Consider the following 17,724-nt stretch of genomic DNA (forward strand, 5'->3'; position numbering starts at 1 on the left):
ACCCACAGTCAGCTTGGATCCTTCACACAGCAGCCCTCCGAGTCCGTTGGTAAGGCCCTCAGACGGTGGCCTCTTCCAACTGTAAGCCAGTGACCATGAATCGGAGCCATTTCGGGCAGCCAGCGTCACTGGAGGCCAAGGTGAAGGAGGGCTAATGTTTTATAAGAATGTTGGATTGATTTATTCTTTGCACCCAGAGGTGGTGCGACCAGCAAAGTGAGTGGGCTGGGGACAGCGCTGGTACATTTCCAGGCCTTCCCTTCCGGTCCTAGCGCTCTGTTTCCTTTGTCAGACGGATGCCTCCCTGTGCGTCCAGCAGGTGGAATGGAGTCGCAGAGCCATGAGAACCAGACACTGCTTAGGGCACTGGTTCTCCACTAGGGACAATCCCCTACCCCCCCAAGTGACATTTGGCAATGTCTAGAGACATTTTTGGCTGTCACAAATGGGGAGGTGCTACTGACATCTAGTGGGTAGAGGCCAAGGATCCTCCTAAACATCTCACCAGGCACAGGACAGTGCCCCACAGCAAGGACTTAACCTGCCCCACACGGGCCAATCCCAGAGCTCACAGGTGAACCAACCACACAGATTGATCACTACCTTCAACCACCCCGAGAAGCTCTAGTGTCCCATCAACCTGACACCGAAATACCCTGCCCCGTCCAAGGTCCTGGGAACTCCACCTCTATATACATGACCTGGGCTCTGAGCACTGCCGTTGGTTTTGGTCCCTACCCCGCAGTTTGAGGACCAGCAGAGCTGTGATGTCCTAACAGCCCAGTGGCCACCCTGTTGCAAGTCAGTGCAAACCTCATGGCAGGTGTCTGCTCCCCCCGAGGAGCAGCCATCACTTCACACCAATCACGGGTCCCCTGTGCTTCCACCACACTCCCCTGCAGGGCTGTGTCCCAGTGCCCACATCTGAGCCCAGTGCCCGCCGCCTCTGCCCTGGGTCCGGTCTGGATTCTCAGGGCCAGTGGCTGTCCCCATGACCGGCGGCCCACTCTCTCCCCTCCCAGGAGGCTGCGTGTGCGTACGTGCTGATCGTGACGGCCGTGTACTGGGTGTCCGAGGCCGTGCCCCTCGGCGCTGCAGCCCTGGTGCCCGCCTTCCTCTACCCATTCTTCGGAGTCCTGCGATCCAGCGAGGTGAGAGCCCCTGCGGCCCAGCCCCTGCTCCGGGCAGCGCCAGGCCAGTGAAAGAGGGAGGGTTCAAGGCGAAGGGAGATGCACAGAGCACTTGAGGAGAAGGCTTGTGCACCCTCGGGAACACCTCTTAGCACCAAACCTTTGCACATGCTGTTCCAGACTTGAGTTCCTCTCCCTCCACCCGTGACCTTCATTTCCCTCCGACGGCCCCTTTCAGGGGTTTGCGAGGGAACGTGACCTTGCCAGGAGGAAAAGAAGACCGGGGGTGAAGGGTTAGGTGTCGGTATTGCTGGGGCTGGAGATGGACAACACTGGGGGAGCCAAAGGGCAAGTTTTATTATTTGAGCTGTGGCTGCTGGTGATATTTAGCAACTGGGCTACAGAGAGCAGAATAGTCTGTTTAATTGGATTTCAAACTCAGATTATAAGAAAATGCCAATAAGAGAGAGGACACGGGTTATTGCTCTTTGTGAAGCAGGTAACTTTGAGCCACAGCCACCGGCCATCCCCCCCACACACACACACCAGCATATGCTACGGCTTCCCAGGAAAAGCTAGCCTGGGCATTAGCAGGAGGCCCCTATTCCAGACGAATTATCTACTTGTCACTACCCAAAACCACCTTGTGCCTGCCCAGCCCCTTGCCATGACTAGGCCATTCTCCCACTTTGAAAAGTTCTTTTCGATCACTTCAACCTTTAAAATCCTACCCAATTACCCTCTTCAGTGAAGCTTTCCCAAAGACCTTGGTTAAAAGTGTTGCCCTCCCTTGGAGCCTATCTGATGTCTTCAGCCTATAAATGGTATATGAGATACACCTGATGTCAACTTTCTGCAGACTTGTCCTCTGCCCACCAAAATTCCCGCCCTCTGGGATGTATGACGTCTGTGGCCTATGGGCCCTCAGTGAATGTTTCTTGATTATGATGTTCTTGATGATGTATCAGTTGTGTCCTCCCCATGTGAAGGCAGGCATGCGGATAAAAGGATCCGTGTGACTCTGGGACTGTGGCTTTTGTCTCCATGTTGTTCACTCAACATTCAGAAAAGTCTTTTCTGAGTTTTATAACTACCATGTGCAATATAGGACGTTACAGGTACCTTGAGGGTGACACAAATGAGACACACAATTTCTGCCCTCTTAACTCTCACAGCTGACGCTTCTGAGCTTCCCGCTGTTGGCTCGATGTGTGCCTGGACGTGGTTAATTTTTATGGTGACTTGTTGGTTGGCAGGTATTAAGAGTGTGTTGTGTGCAAAGCTTAGATTGCCTTCTCTCTGCAGAACTCAGGTGCTGAAAAAGATAGGAAATGATAGAAATGACTCCTGGCCTTGAGCAGTTTCTATCCTGGCAGAGAGGAAGTATAAACCACATGGAAAAACATGGAAGGCCCTATGCAACAATGCCTCATTTTCTAGCACTGCAGAGGGTTTACATAATTCCCCGTGAAGGAATGTTGTAGATAAATGAAATTTACCCTGTCAAGTGCCCAGAGTTTATGTTGACCATATTTTGTTTGAAGTCTTTCTAAAAGACTTTATAATTTCCCTGTTTTTTTTGTAACAGAAGTTGTTGAACATAAATTAACTTTTTCTTTGGAGCCTTCACAATTTCCAGAGGGGTAGAGGGGACTCTCAATCAGGGGGAGTCAATGTGGGCTGGTCATAGCACAGTTGAGTAATTTGAAGGCTGGTTGACCAGCTGAACCTAAAGAATCCTGAGTAGCATATTGGCATCGGACTGGAGAGAGCTCAAATGAAAATATAAAAGGCGTGTTATTGGATTTGCACATGACTCAGAGATGGATGAGCTAGCTACTGTGTGGTGACAGGATCAATTTGACAGAATGAGACAATGGACTAAAACAGACAAAATGAAGTTTAATAAGGATAAATGTTAGCAGTTCGTGTGAGAAAGACCCTTGGCTCTGGTTGAATACAAACTCAGCATGAGTCATCTATCAGTACTATGTGGCTGCCAAGATTTCCAGCATTTACCATATGCCAGGCACTATGGGAGGTCCTTCACACCATTCTATCACTTAATCCTCAGTAAAGCGGCTAGTAATTTTATCTTCACTCTACAGAGAAGGAAACTGAAGTTCAGAGAGGTTAAGTAACTTACTGGAGGCTACACAGCTAGTAAGTTGTGAAGCTTGAACCCAGGATTGTATGATCCCAACACTTTGCTCTTAACCATTGGCCAAAATGTATTGAAATCTGCTGAATTGATAAACATGTGTGTCCAGAGCACCAGGTTCTGAATAGGGGTTCATTCAGAAGCAGGTAGCCAAGATACCAAAAATCTAGAATGTGAGTCACATGAGAAATGGAGAAAGCTCAAGGGAGGGGGCAGGGCATGATTTCGGGGGGGGGGGGGGGCGGCATGATTTCTGGCTTCTACAGCTCAACACACCAGGCTCACAGGTCAAAGCAGAACCAAGGAATCAAAGCACCGTAAGAGAGATCCTGCTGTGTGGGAGGGAAGACTGAGAGAGGGGCTGCTCATGTGGTCCTGGCGTTCCTGTCCCCAGAAGAGCAAGCAGATGACCATGTCAGGGATGCTAGAGGAAGACTTTGTGCCTTGGGAGAGGGGTTGGACTCCAAGGGCCCTCTGACCTTAGGATTCTGTGATCTTCCTGTGGGCATCCGGCCAGTACTTCCCTCTGCTGGTGTACAGAGCTCGGACCTGTATTTTAGATTTATTTTTAGGTTTTTGTTTTGTTTTGTTTTGCCTCTATTGTGACTCTCACTGCTGTCATTTTATCTGCTCCTTAAGTCCTCTAAGGCCTTCTAATGGGACAGTACCTGTGTCCATCAAGCTGGCCAGGATTTACTGTTTATAGGAGACTGGCATAGAGGTGGGGTAAAAGCGCTCTGGGGGAGCAAACAGCCTGGTTTGGATGCTGGGACAGTCGCCAGGATGCCCAGGGTCAGGAGCTACCTCTGCTCTTTCTCCCCCCTCGCCAGTGCACGCACACACAGACACACACACCCTCCGCTGCCTCAGTGGCCCTTCATTGCAGGCCCCCAGCAAGTCTTGTTCAGATTCCAAAACCTGCAAGGTCAAGAGAAGCAGAGAGGCAGCTCCGGCTGGGATAACAAAACAGCCATAGCAGCCAAGTGATGTGTGAGCCTGGTGTCATGAATCTGCTTCCCTGTTTGTTCCTGAACTTTCTGACCCGCCAGATTCCTGACCAGTGCCTAGACTCCAGCTTTCTCTGTTTGTTTAAACCTGGGAGCACTTGCTGCACCAATCTCCACTCTGCCTCCTGGCCTCTGTCACCACAGAGGCTGACCCTGCACGCAGGCCTGTGCGGATGTAGGCCGAGCATCTGGGCCCGGCCACCTGCCTAACTCCAGGCTGCCTGCCACCCACAGCCATCCAGACACAGCCTGGGCAGAGCTCCTCACCCAGGCCTGACAAGGGACTGGAACCAGGAACCTCTAGATCTCGCAGCCTTTTGAGGCCAAGCTAATGTTTCTGCGGGGAGACCTGCTCCCTAAACATGAGCCAGCCCTTTGCCTCTGGGCTCAGAGCCCAGCCCAGTTTCCTCCACTGGGGCAGCTCATACAGTCCCGAAAGAGCTGGGGGCTCTTATGTCAGCATTTCCATCTACGCAGGAACTGGATCAACTTCTGGGCCAGGTCAGCACCCATCTGGGCTCTCTGCTTGACAGTTCTCTAGGGTACTGTTTGCAAAAATGTTTTCTTAAGCAACAAAACCTTTTCTTTAATCCAAATCTTAGGAGACCCAATACATACAATGGATGGGAGAGGAAGTCCTACTTAATTGGGGGTGGGGACCTAGAGCCCAGGCTGCTGGGGCCCTTCCCACAGGCAGTGAGTGTGATTCGAAAGCCTCTGTCCTCAAATCAGGTGACTTAGGTGATTAAGAGGAGCCCACATACATGCACCGGCAGAAACAGCATCCTGTCCTGGGAAAGGCTGATAGCCAGTCACCCTGTACTCGGCTGCATTGCTAGGGAACCGGCTGGAACGGTGTGGTGGGGCTCCCGCTTTCATGGGGAACGGTCCAGGCATCCCCTCCTGGGGTTTTCAGGATTTCACTACAAAATTGTTCAAATGAACCAAAAAAACCAAAGGTCCACTGTCAGAGGCCGCCGCTGGTCTCCGGAGGGGTTGCCACATGCCTGCCATTTGCAGAGGCCCCCTGCCAGCTGACTTGCAAAGAGAGCCGCGGCCTGTGAGGCCAGCAGCAGGGCGCTGAAGGGCTGCATTTCTCGGGGGACCCACCCAATGCCACCAAATGCCTGGTCAGGAGAACAGAAACAGTCAGGTCCACACACTCTGCTGGGCCCTGTCTGCCACCGCCACGAGCAAGGAGAATGGCCACGCGGAAAGGGCCGGGACCATGTTGTGAGCAGGACAGAACTGAGCGGGAATCAGTTTTGTCACTGACTCTACCCCGCCATGACTCGTCTGAAAGCTGGGAATGACAGACCTTCCTGCCTTGTGGGGAGCCGTGAGGATGGCAGACTGTGCTGAGTGAGAATGTGAGGTTAATGGCCACCAGGTTTCCGTTCTTCTCAGGCTCCTAGGAATAGAGCCATCACTCCCCCTCCCCTTTTAAAAACAATTTTTTAAAAATTGAAAACCTAGCTAGAGAGCAGTGCATAATTGTGTCCAAAGAAAGTAACTTTTTAAAAATATATATATCTTTATTGACTTCAGGGAGAGGAAGGGAGAGGAAGAGAGAGAGAAACATCAACGATGAGAGTCATTGACCGGCTGCCTCCTGCACGCTCCCTGCTGGGGAATCGAGCCCGCAACCCGGGCATGTGCCCGGGAATCGAACCCTGATCGCCTGGATCCTAGGTCGATGCTCAACCGCTGAGCCATACCCAGCAGGGGAAAGAAAGTAATTTTTATTTTATTTCATGTTTACTGTTGAAGGTATCATAGATGTCCCCATTTTTCCCCCCATTGACTCCCTCCACCCCACTCCTGCCCACCCCAGGCCTGCCCCACACTATTGTCTGTGTCCATGGGCTCTGCATATAAGTTCTCTGGTTAATCTCTTCCTGTCCCCCCTCCCTCTGAAATACGTCCGTCTGTTGCCCGTATCAGTGTCTCTCGCCTGTTTTGTTTGTCAATTTATTTTGTTCATTAGCTGCTTCATAAAGAAGACCCTTCAACATTTCATGTGATACTGGTTTGGTGGCAATGATCTCTTTTAGGAAAGTAATGTCTTTAAAAGCTTGTCACTAACAGATGTCACCGGCAATTCGCTAACAATGAACTGGTTAGTTAGTGGGCTACATTCATCCGCATTTCTGTCCTGTGCCTCTCATCTGGGCCGCATCACAAAGCTCTGCCCGTCACTTAGGACAATTTGGAGGAATCCTTGTCTTTCGGGTCCTCCTTGCTCCTTATTTCACTTCTTTCTCTCGTTCCTTCATTTGATCCTGCTGGCACGCCTGCTTCCCAACCCTCCATCCCATCTGGAAGTTTTTTGTCTTTTCTCACTGCTTTTATGATCATAACAAACATTTATTGAGCACTGCATGCCAGGCACTGTTCTCAGAGCCCACCTTCGTGATCGGACCGAAGGCCCATGTCACAGTGGAGTAGGTGAGCCACGTGTCATTGTCACCACTGAAGTGACGAGTCACAGGGCTGGGCAGTCTGTCCAACAGCACACAACTCGTTAGCCAGTCAAGCAGCCCCTTAAACGCAGGCAGCCTGCAGTCCAGACCCAAGCTTTTCATTGCTGTGCTATGCTCCGCCTTTTCAAAGCAGCTTCCCTGAGCCCATCCCTTGCAAAACACAGTCCAGAAACACCTCTGCTCTCCAACCCCAGTGGCTTGGCGCACAGAGAAAAACCACAGGGCAGAAAAGGCAATAAAACCACCACTGAGAATGTCACAAACCCGCACAATCTACTCGTGGGGGGAGCTCTCATTTTAAAATCTCTTTTCTCTGTGCAAATAATTCTAACAAGCTTCATCATCCAATTTCCCAACTCGCAGAATATTAATCTTGGAAATTAGATAGTGGGGGGAAAGAATGCTTAGTGCAAACGTAACACAGCACATTTTAGAAAATGATTAAGATAATCCTCAAGAATGCTAGAACTCTGGTGCTCCCTGAGGGCTTCCAAATAACCAAGGTTTTGTTGTAAAAGAAACTCGATGAGCTAGACAGCTAACAAACACCACCACTGGGTGGGATTTTCGTTTATAAAAGCGAAAGGCAATCTTGCGCCTTTGTGCGAATGGCCTCAGACCAGGTCAGCCTCTGTGTGGCCCACTTTGTAACAGGAAGCACCGCCAGGAATCCTGGTTGTCAACGTGGTGGCCATGCTAGCTGGTGTGCCTGTGTCATTTAACCATCGCATAATCCTCATTTGTTTTTAGATGAAAAAAATTAAGCCCAGAGAGGTTGCGTAACTTGTCCGAGGTCACACAGCAAGTCCTGGATGGCTTGACTACATTGCTCCCTAATCATAAACTACAGCCAGTCTCATCGCCCAGGCACATGGCATCACTTACAAGGGGGCGGGAAGGGCAGGGGAGTAGACCTGAGCCCACCAGAAAAAATCAGAAAACAGCACAGAGGCAGCATCCTGCTAAAGCTGGTCCTGGGCCCAGGACTTTAGGGCCAGTGTCAGGACTTCCCTCCTTAGTAGACAGAGGAAATTAAAACACTGATTCCACTCGGTTACCCCCTAGATATCCTGGAAGGGAAGGGTGCGGTGAGAAAGGTCCTAGGCCCCCAGCTCCCTCAGGCATCCCTGCCTGCTTCCACCTCCAGCTAGGGGGCAGCATCTCCACCCGTGGCCTGGCCCAGTGGCTTTCCCACCCTCAGCATCTCCACCCGTGGGCCTGGCCCAGTGGCTTTCCCACCCTCAGCATCTCCACCCGTGGGCCTGGCCCAGTGGCTTTCCCACCCTCAGCATCTCCACCCGTGGGCCTGGCCCAGTGGCTTTCCCACCCTCAGCATCTCCACCCGTGGGCCTGGCCCAGTGGCTTTCCCACCCTCAGCATCTCCACCCGTGGGCCTGGCCCAGTGGCTTTCCCACCCTCAGCATCTCCACCCGTGGGCCTGGCCCAGTGGCTTTCCCACCCTTCACAGCGAGAGTCAAAGCCCCGCAGAGCAGGGGGCCTTCTCTGCCCTCTGGGAGCACAATGACAGTGTTAGTGACGATTGGGGTTGACTAGATTAACCTGAAGCAGAGGGCTCTTCCGCCAGGAAATGGTCACAGAGAGGGCAGACGTCTCCTCTCCTACACAAAACTCATCAACCAGATGCAACGAAATCACTGGGACAGGAGAGGAGGGGGAATGGGAGTCGGATGCCCTTATTTTGACTTCTGTGTTATCCAAGTGTCCCCTGCAGAGTTCAAAGATCAAAAGATGCTGAAAAGCTCACAATGAAACACCAGCCCTTTCCTTCCCCACCTCTCCGCCTGCACCACCACTAAGTTCCACCTGCTCCCACCCTGGATCAGTAACGTTTAAACTTGTTAACTATTCCTTCTGGTAGTAAGCTCCACATTCCTATATGTATTCTGCTTTTAACTCTTGAGTTATCACTTTTAGACAGTGTTAGTTGACTCCCTATGACAGCAGATGCTTTCCTTCCCTTACGTCCCCTGAGCCCCCTCACTCCCTCCCCCCCACAGGGGTATATCACAATCTTTGTCATTCAATAATCAGCGTTTTGAAGTGTGATTATGTAAAAACCGTTTACTTCAAACACTATAAAGTTTACTATACATTTCCTTTTCTGTTCAACTTCTATTTTTCCCACAGTTAAAAATGTTCTTGTTTTAAACTTCCCTGTATATCTTTTGCTCTGTCTCTGTCATGGTTCCATTGTTGGAAACAATTCTCACGTGTGTGACAAATATTTATTGGGCATCTACCTTTGTATGTTTTTCTACCAGGTGTTAAGAGATACAGAAAGAAACACAGTATAGAAAGAAGCATGGACCTTGGCCTTCTGCAGACTAAAATTTGATTGACAAAGAGGTTCACGTAAAAAAATAAGTAAATAAACAGTACAAGCCTGAAGCAACAGTTGAAGCATTGCCCTAAGTGCTCGGTGATGTGTGGAATTAATGGTGCCCAGAGGAAATGTTCTGGAGTCAGAGAGGCTAGAGTGGAAAGGAAGGTTTTCTGGAGGGCACGGGGCAGGAACTGGGCTTGGAAGTCTGATCAGTATGTGCGAGCAGAGAGGGGAAGGGAGTGTGCCAGGGGAGGGAGGGAATCAGGGCAGAGCTGGGCCGTGGGCCCCGAACATGTGAAGCATCTTTTCAGCAGGCCTCGGCCTCAGTTTCCTCATCACTACAAAGTGGGAAGGAGCTGATAGCTGGTCCTGCGGTTGAGTGAGAAAAATACCCCTATTCTTAGGAAATATACACTGAAGCATTCGGGGGTAAAGGGCCAAAGTGTATGTGGCTTACCCCCAAGGGGTTCAAAAATAAACAACTACATAGATAGACAGGTAGTGCGTGGGTATTAGTGCATGGTAATGGTACAGGGATTATTTAGGGTTATTTTAATTAGGGGGGGGAAATTTAAGGTTTAAGGCTAGTTATAAAGACACCTTAAGAACTCATCCTAAGGAAATAATCACACTTATGTAAGCTTAACAATTTAAGTATTTGTAGTAGCAAAAAAGAAAAAAAGAAAACTAAATTAAATATTCAACATAAAGAAGTGGTCAAATAAATTTTATGGTACATTACGCTGCCATTAACATAAATTTTTCCCAATAAATGTAAATCTCAAGAAAATGACCAGGGTGCGATGTAATGTAAAAGGGCAGGATATAAAACTGTACATATTGTATAAATCCAATTACGTATCAATATAGACATCACAAAATTAAAGACCATACACCAAGGTATTAACAGTGGTAGGATTCAGGGTCATTTTATCCTTAAATTTTTATATTCTGAAGTTTTCCATATATTGGTTTTCTAATAAAAATAAACATAATTTTCTCAAAAGCTAAAGAAAGATGAGACTTGGGGACAAACCCAGGGTTATTTAAATCATTTTTAGGGATTAAGGGAAAATTATAAGTATGTTTATTCTTTGAAATCATATCCATGGTGTTTTTATTTTATTTTATTTTATATATATCTTTATTGATTTCAGGGAGAGGAAAGGAGAAGGGGAGAGAGAGAGAGAAACATCAATGATGAGAGAGTCATTGATCGAGCCCGCAACTGGGGCATGTGCCCTGACCAGGAATCGAACCCCGATCGCGTGGATCCCAGGTCAACGCTCAACCGCTGAGCCACGCCTGGCCAGGCTCCATGGTGTTTTTATATCTTTAAAAAAGTGAAGATGAGCCCTGGCCGGTGTGGCTCGGTCAGTCAGACGGTTCCCCAGAGCACCGAAAGGTTGTGGGTTTGATTCCCGGGCAGGCCTCAGAGCACCGAAAGGTCGTGGGTTTGATTCCCAGGCAGGGCACATAAGTAAAGCAAAGAAAGAGAGTATGGACCTGATGGGGTTACTGGCAGGATCAAATGAGATCATCTTTGTAAAGTTCTTAGCATAGTGCCCGCCCAAGGTAGTATGTATATATAATTTTTTAAAATTTATATATATACACATAACAGTTGACTTTTAATGACCCTCAATTCCCTGCTTCTCTTTGCCAGTCTCTGGTTGAGGATGAGTTTTGTTCGGCAAGGTCCATGCTGGGGTGGGGGGTGGAGGAGCGGGCGGGGAAGGGGGGGCGGGGGGGGGGGGCCTGGACAGGATCGGGGTGACCTCGCTCGCCCCCTGCAGGTGGCAGCGGAGTACTTCAAGAACACCACGCTGCTGCTGGTGGGCGTCATCTGCGTGGCAGCCGCCGTGGAGAAGTGGAACCTGCACAAGCGCATTGCTCTGCGCATGGTCATGATGGCCGGAGCCAAGCCGGGCATGTGAGTGGCACTTGGGGTGTCCAGCCAGCAGTGGGCCACCGGGGCATGTCCACTGCAGGCTGTGTACCTAAAGGTGGGGCTGGGATGACACAGCAGGGCCATGGGGCTCCCACCTCCCGGTCCAACCGCAGGGCCTGTAACCACGGAGATTTGAGTGTGTGGCTCTGGTGTCACCTACTGTCACAGTCTAAGTAACTTATGGGAGTGACCCACACTGCAAGGGCAGGGGCTCGTTAGGCGGGGCCCAGCCTTTTTCTGATGTGTCAGGAAACAGGCTGGATGGGGAGTGGTGGCGGCTTCTCCGCCATCTAAGGAGATGTGACGGTTTGCTCCCATCCGCCCTGATCTTTTGTTGTCATTGACCAGACCACAGGCAGGTTGCCCTGCCGCACACCGCATGCCCTCGGCGTCTTCCTCTTTTCTCGCTGCTTCAAGAAGTTGGGGAGAGATTCGCGGCCTTGGGGAATGTGCGGGAAAGTCAGGGTTGACAGTCTGGGGTTAACCTCCCCCCTGCCCCTGTCTTGCCTTAGGAGAAGCTTCTACCTCCTCCTAGGGCACAGCTTTCTGGCTACATTTTATGTAACCCGCCCTGACTCCTTTGGGAGTCAGACAACCCCTTTGGGGTCTAAACAGATAATATGGGATTCGTTTTCAACATTAGTCATTAGGTGAATGCAGGTTTTGCATAAAAGGATGTTCCTGTCGCCCACTTAACTGCAGCTTAACTCGCCCCCTCGCCAGTAACAATCACGCAGCCTCTTGGGCGCACTGTGGCATTTCCTCCCATCATCTTGGGACTCTGAGGCCTTTTAAAACCTCTGTGTACTATCTTCAGGAATTTATATCCCATCCAGTTTCCACTGGTCTCTATTTACCTCAATCCCCACAGTTTCCACCCCCTGTGGTGCTCTCTGCTTGCACATCCAGGGCAGGCAAATCACGTAGCTGGCCGCCTAAACAAAAACACCATCAGGACCCAGACGGGAGCCACGTGAGAGATGTGCGGGCCCTGGGTGTGCAAAGTCAATGGCTCCACCCAAAGTAATAAACATGGTCATCTTTACGTTGGCTCATCTTACGGAAATGAGAACTGCGTCTGCTCAAACACAACTGCGTGTTTTCAAAGCCAAAGAGAAATAACTGGAGATCTGTCTTGCGTTTTCCTCCAAGCGTTGACTCTTTAAGATACAAGCTGGGAAAGCGCACACAGTGATATGGACACTTCTGTGACTCAGCAGGTTGACAGTGGGACAGGAACAGGCAGAACAGTAAGGTTCATGTTTTGGTCACTAATAACTATGGTGACTTGGCTGCGGAGCAAGGAATGCCGTGGTGCTCATAGAGCTGCTAGCTGCAAGGGCAAAAACAGAATTCTTTCTACACAAAAATCAGACATCATCCCCAAGCTAATATCCACGGAGAGAGGAGCAATCAGTAAGTCCGTGCCCTCTGACCCCACTACCAACGCTATTCTTTGCTTAAGTAAGGGCTGTTTGCTGGCCGAGGCCACCAGCCCAGGAAGTGTGCTTCATTCATTCAACAAGTGTTTATTTACTGTTTACTCTGTGCCAAGCCCTGGGAGTACAAAGCCAATGAAAGACATAAAAAACCAATTTTCTGGATAAATCCAGCCATGGTTCTCTAGGCCAGTGCCGGCAGGTGGATTGGGGCCCCCCAGGAGCCCTGTGAGACGGGCATCTGGGGCCCCGGGCGATGCTCTCCCTCCCTGCAGGCTGCTGCTGTGCTTCATGAGCTGCACCACCCTGCTGTCCATGTGGCTCTCCAACACGTCCACCACCGCCATGGTGATGCCCATCGTGGAGGCCGTGCTGCAGGAGCTGGTCAGCGCCGACGAGGAGCAGCTCGTGGCCAGCGGCTCCAACACCGAAGAGGCCGAGCCCACCAGTACAGTTTCCCGGAGTCCACCTGCCCTTTGCCCCTCTGCCTTCCTCCCGTGCTACCTCCCAGCCCTCATCTGCTGCTTCCCCTTCCCTCCCCTGCTTCCCACACCAGCCCTTGTAGCCTGAAGCTTTCCTGAGGACCCCCCCCCCATTGCCAGATCTTCCTTCTTCTCCCACTGACAGGAGCCACTGCTCCTTTCCCCCAAACGCTCAAGGGTCAGGACAAGCCACAAGTCCCACCACGCCTCAGAGGGGAGGAGAGGGGACTCATGCACCACGCCCCAGGAAAAGCCTTTATGCCCTATTTCCCCACCTGGCCCTGAGCCCCTGAGCCCCTGAGCCCCTGAGCCCCTGAGCCCCTGAGCCCCTGAGCCCCTGAGCCCCTGGGGCCTGCCCTCTGGGGGCAGCTTCAGCCTCCACATCTCACTTCTGCTTTCCTTTGCAGCCCTAGGTCTTGATATAAACAATAGCCAACCCTCTCTGGAGCTCATTTTTGTCAATGAAGGGTGAGTATGACTGCCCTCCTCCCAGGCAGAGCCTCTCCAGGTCCATTCAAGGTGGGGAAAGCTGGACCTGAGCCTCTAAACAGCTCTTTTAGATGTACCGGCCACACGCACATCTTAAGCCACCACCTCCCGCTGCCCAGATTTCCTCTCCACACCTGGGAGCCACTTGCCAAGACCTTGAAGGGCACACCCTTAACCACAGGGTAGTGCAGTGATGGGAGAGATGAGAAGAGTGCACCGGGCCTGAGGGGGTGTATCGATGGTCTGTGTATCTACCAAGTTGAATTCCTCTAACTGACGTCACTCTTAGGAGAGTAATATGTTTAATCTACTAATGAAAAAAGACTCACACAATGGATGCCACTGGAGATTCTTAGAGATTCACAAAGTTTCATAGATGGGATCTTACTAGGTTTGGTCTGTTAGATCCCGCAAAGAAAACTACGTGGCGGGTGGGGGATTAGAGGACAGTGGTGAGAGCCTTACGATGATGAAAAGAAGGAACTAGAAAAGCATAGTCTCAAATGCCTATTAACGGCTGATTTCTTTTGGAGACTCGATATCAAAATGTGGCCTTCAGAGTATTCCGTGATGAGTACCACACTTTAAAAGTCAGATTCGTACTAGAGCTCAGGTTGGCAATGTGCTCTTTTCATAAAAAATGGAAAACTGCATATGGAGCGAAACCAGCATATGGAATGGGGTAGACTCCCCATCAGGGCATGTTGGGGTCTCCTGCCCTGAGCCTTGATGTCTCAGGCAAATCCCACAGCTCTCAGGCTCCCACCAGATAGTAGAACCACCTCATTTCCACATGTTCAGCAGTCTGGTCCAGGTTCATCTGAAAACCCCCACCTGTCAGCCAGGGCTTCTCCCCACCTCTCCTCTCGCCTCCTTCAGCCCAGGTCTGCAGAACAAGAAATCAGAGCGAGCTGGGGAGAGAGTTGACTCTCCTCTCTCTCTCCATCCAACCTCTCTTCTCCTCTCTCCTCCCCAACTCACTCTGCTGCTCTGACTTCTCCAGAGTGCAGGGGAGAAAAGGGGGCAAAGTGGTCTGGGCTGGAGGTGTCCTAGGAGTGTCCCCTGGGGCCACCTCTGCATAGCCCTGGGCTGACAGCAGGGAGGGCTCTGGACAGCCACTCATGCTCCCCTGTTCTGTGTTCTGGTGGCTCACTCCCCACAGTCCCTTTGTTCTGGGGTGACCCCTGCCTTTTTAAGATGGTTGCAGCCCAGCTACCTTCCGTGTGTGCCCCCCGCCCAAGACCTTTGAGCAGTGAAAGCACAGGCTGGGGTGGTTCTCACTCTGGCCTCTCAGGCAGCACCCACCAGCCTCCTGCCTTTGTTCAAGCTCATATTGTCCGTAAAACTCTGGGGTAAGGATGCTTCTCTCGGGCCAGCACCTCCCATGCCATCTGAGGGGTCCCTTCACCGCCTTTGTTACCCAATTTGGGAAGGAAGGAGAGGGACCCTCACCACACTCCTGGCAGGATAACGCCTCTCTCCAAAGAACGCTCCCCTCCAAACCCCCACAGACCCCTTATCCCTCCCCAAAATAGTCTGGAGATGAGTGATGACCACAGGACCCCAAGTCCTGCACGTGGGCTCAGCACCTCTCAATTGTCTTCACAGTGGGTGAAGTCACAGCACCCACTGCTCTCAGAACTAAGACAAACCAGAAATGTCCATTTAGTTAGTACTGAGTGTAAATCGGTAATGCTGACAGTTTCATTCTCACCTTCCCCTCTACTCAAGGCAAAGGCTGGGGACCAACAGGTGTGCCAGGGACTCAGCATGTGCAGATGACTGCCACCCCCAGAGGTGCAGGTGCCATCAGAAACTCTCCCCCATCTCTTGGCTCTCACGTGCCTTTCACCATGTGCAGTGCGGGCCTCCCTGTTCCTGTCATCACAGATAAGCCTTCCAGGTTTCTCTTTCTAGATAGTGACCTCCAGAGTCAGGCAGCGAGAAGCAGGTGGTCAGAGCCCAGGCTCTCCAGTCAGGCCCCGCAGCACCTTAGCACCTGCTGCCCTCAGGAAGTTCGTGACCTCTCTCTGCCTATCTGCTACTCTGTAAATGCAGGTAGTAATGCGAGGATCAACAATGTCGTGAGGGTTAGGGTCTGTCTCTGAGTACTCAGCACCTACCCAGTATTCCATGGTAGCTATTACTAGGAGTGTCAGTTTCACGTCTAAGAAAATGCCCTGCCCCCGATGTGACAGCATCTCTGGAAGGTAAGGAAGACTAGGACGAAACTAGGCTTCTTTGTAGCCTAGAAAAGCAAAGTCTAGAGGGTTCACCCATACCAATCAGGATGTGAGGGGAGAATTCCATCGCGTGAAGCCTGGTCCGCTGATCTTCCCACTTCCCTCGCTTTGTTCCAGCACCTCGACTACCGACTTCATTTCTCTGATGCAGAACAAGGTATGGCTTTGGGTTTTTGGGTTTTTGCCCCTGTGCTTTGAGATACTTTAAAGTCCCTGAAGATAACTCAGGGACGGAGATGCCTGACAGCTTGTCCTAGAGCCCCGTGGCCTCCACGGATATGAGAACAGAGAGGTGCTCCCTGAGCCTGGACAGGCTACCAGCAAGGGCCTGCCCAGTTCCAAACCCCAGCCCTAGTGCTGGGTTTAGCCATGTATATAGTACACATTCACCTTGTTTCATGGAAACCCATCCAGGCTTTCAAGAGCCACAGGTTCATCCCTAGGATTTCTTTCAGGGGTGATTCCATTTACAAAAATCTTATTACAGAAAGGGACACATTTATAGGAAAAACAAAGTTACCTGTGCACTGTTGCTCGGCCTCATCTGCTCCCCCAAAGCTGGTTTTACATCTCTTCTTACATCAGTCCAAATGGACGAACTTTGATCTGTCTAAACTGTAGGCTTTGTTGTGGTACAATTTTTTTTTTCATTTTGTGTTAAAGAAAAATGAAGGATTCTTCATTAGCTAATGAAGTTTCAGAAAGCCAAGCTCTCCTATAAAGACAGAGCCAGCCCGGCCAGTGTGGCCCAGTGGTTGAGTGTCAACCCATGAACCAGGAGGTCACAGTTCGAGTCCCCATCAGGCCACATACCTGGGTTTAGGACTCAATCCCCAGTAGGGGGCGTGCAAGAGTCAGCGGATCAATGACTCTCATGGTTGATATTTCTCTCTCTCCCTCTCCCCTCCTCTCTCTCTGAAATCAAATAAATAAATACAGAGCCATATTCTGTCAAATTTCAAAAGCCTCTTCAAATGGGGTGCTCGATGCCTGGCTGGACGAAACCTGGGATGGAGGCAGGCATGGTTGGGGTGGCTTTCCACTGCATGCTCTCCCTGGCCTCCAGTCTCCAGTCTCCATAGTGCTGAGGTGTGGGTGCCCCTGGGAAGATGAGTGGTACTTCTAAAGGCCCATGGCACCCCCTTCCTGATAGTGTAATGGTTTTTGTCCCAACAGAACCTGAATGGTGCTCCCACAATCACCAACCCCGTTAAAACAGCAAACCACCAAGACAAGCAGCACCCATCCCAGGTAATTAAATTGCACCTCCTGACCCTGTTGCCTCATGAAATGCCTTGACCTTCTGAAAGGGCCACAGGTCTTGAAGATGTGAGGGCATCAAGCTAGTGAGCTGTCACCACATCCCTGTGTGGCCTGTGTGTGCCATGGAGATAACATATCTAACTCACTGGTGGCTGGGCAAGTCACTGTACTGTCTGAGTCCCTGTTTCTTCAAGTATAAAAGTTGAGGATTGATCCAGATCAGGTGTCCAAACTATTCCTCAAAGGTGCTTGAGGGACATTGCAAATACTTTATTTGAACATCCAGAGATTTTAAGGCGACTGTTTTTGTGTGAGAATAGGGTTTTCCTGGTACTATACCACTGAAGCAAAATGCAGAAGTAAAGTAGATGTTGACGCTGGTATAAAATTGCAACTGCCACTTCTAACCCTTGATTCAAATTTGTATGTCATCAAAATGATCTCAATTAACTTAACATCCATCACCATAAATAAATGCCATTTATTAAACACTTATTATGCTAAGCATTTTCTCTCTTGTCTTGGCTCAACGAGGGAGGAATTTCGAACCCCCATTTTGAAATGAAGCAGAGAGAGGAAATCATGTACCCCAGTCCTCTAACTAATGAGGGGAGTACCTTGATTCAAATCCAGGTTTCCCTGACCGCATGTGTACATACTTGGTTATAAAATAGATGTATGCGAATTAAATGCTACATTTACATTGTATATTTTGGAGGTCCATATACATAA

At 50.4% G+C, this 17,724-nt stretch overlaps 1 protein-coding gene across 1 annotated transcript in view; it reads left to right on the forward strand.

Moving 5' to 3' along the window:
* SLC13A4 (solute carrier family 13 member 4) overlaps window positions 1-17,724 on the forward strand; it is a 38,817-nt gene that overhangs the window by 5,292 nt on the left and 15,801 nt on the right. Inside the window, exons 2-7 of the mRNA XM_081147253.1 lie at window positions 1,023-1,151; window positions 10,922-11,058; window positions 12,791-12,963; window positions 13,405-13,465; window positions 15,847-15,886; window positions 16,906-16,980. Of these exons, the coding sequence (XP_081003379.1) occupies window positions 1,023-1,151; window positions 10,922-11,058; window positions 12,791-12,963; window positions 13,405-13,465; window positions 15,847-15,886; window positions 16,906-16,980 (615 nt within the window). The remainder of the gene's footprint in view (window positions 1-1,022; window positions 1,152-10,921; window positions 11,059-12,790; window positions 12,964-13,404; window positions 13,466-15,846; window positions 15,887-16,905; window positions 16,981-17,724) is intronic.

This window comes from Miniopterus schreibersii (genome assembly GCF_964146895.1).
Source record: "Miniopterus schreibersii genome assembly, chromosome: 9".
In the NCBI taxonomy this organism is placed as follows: Eukaryota; Metazoa; Chordata; class Mammalia; order Chiroptera; family Miniopteridae; genus Miniopterus; species Miniopterus schreibersii.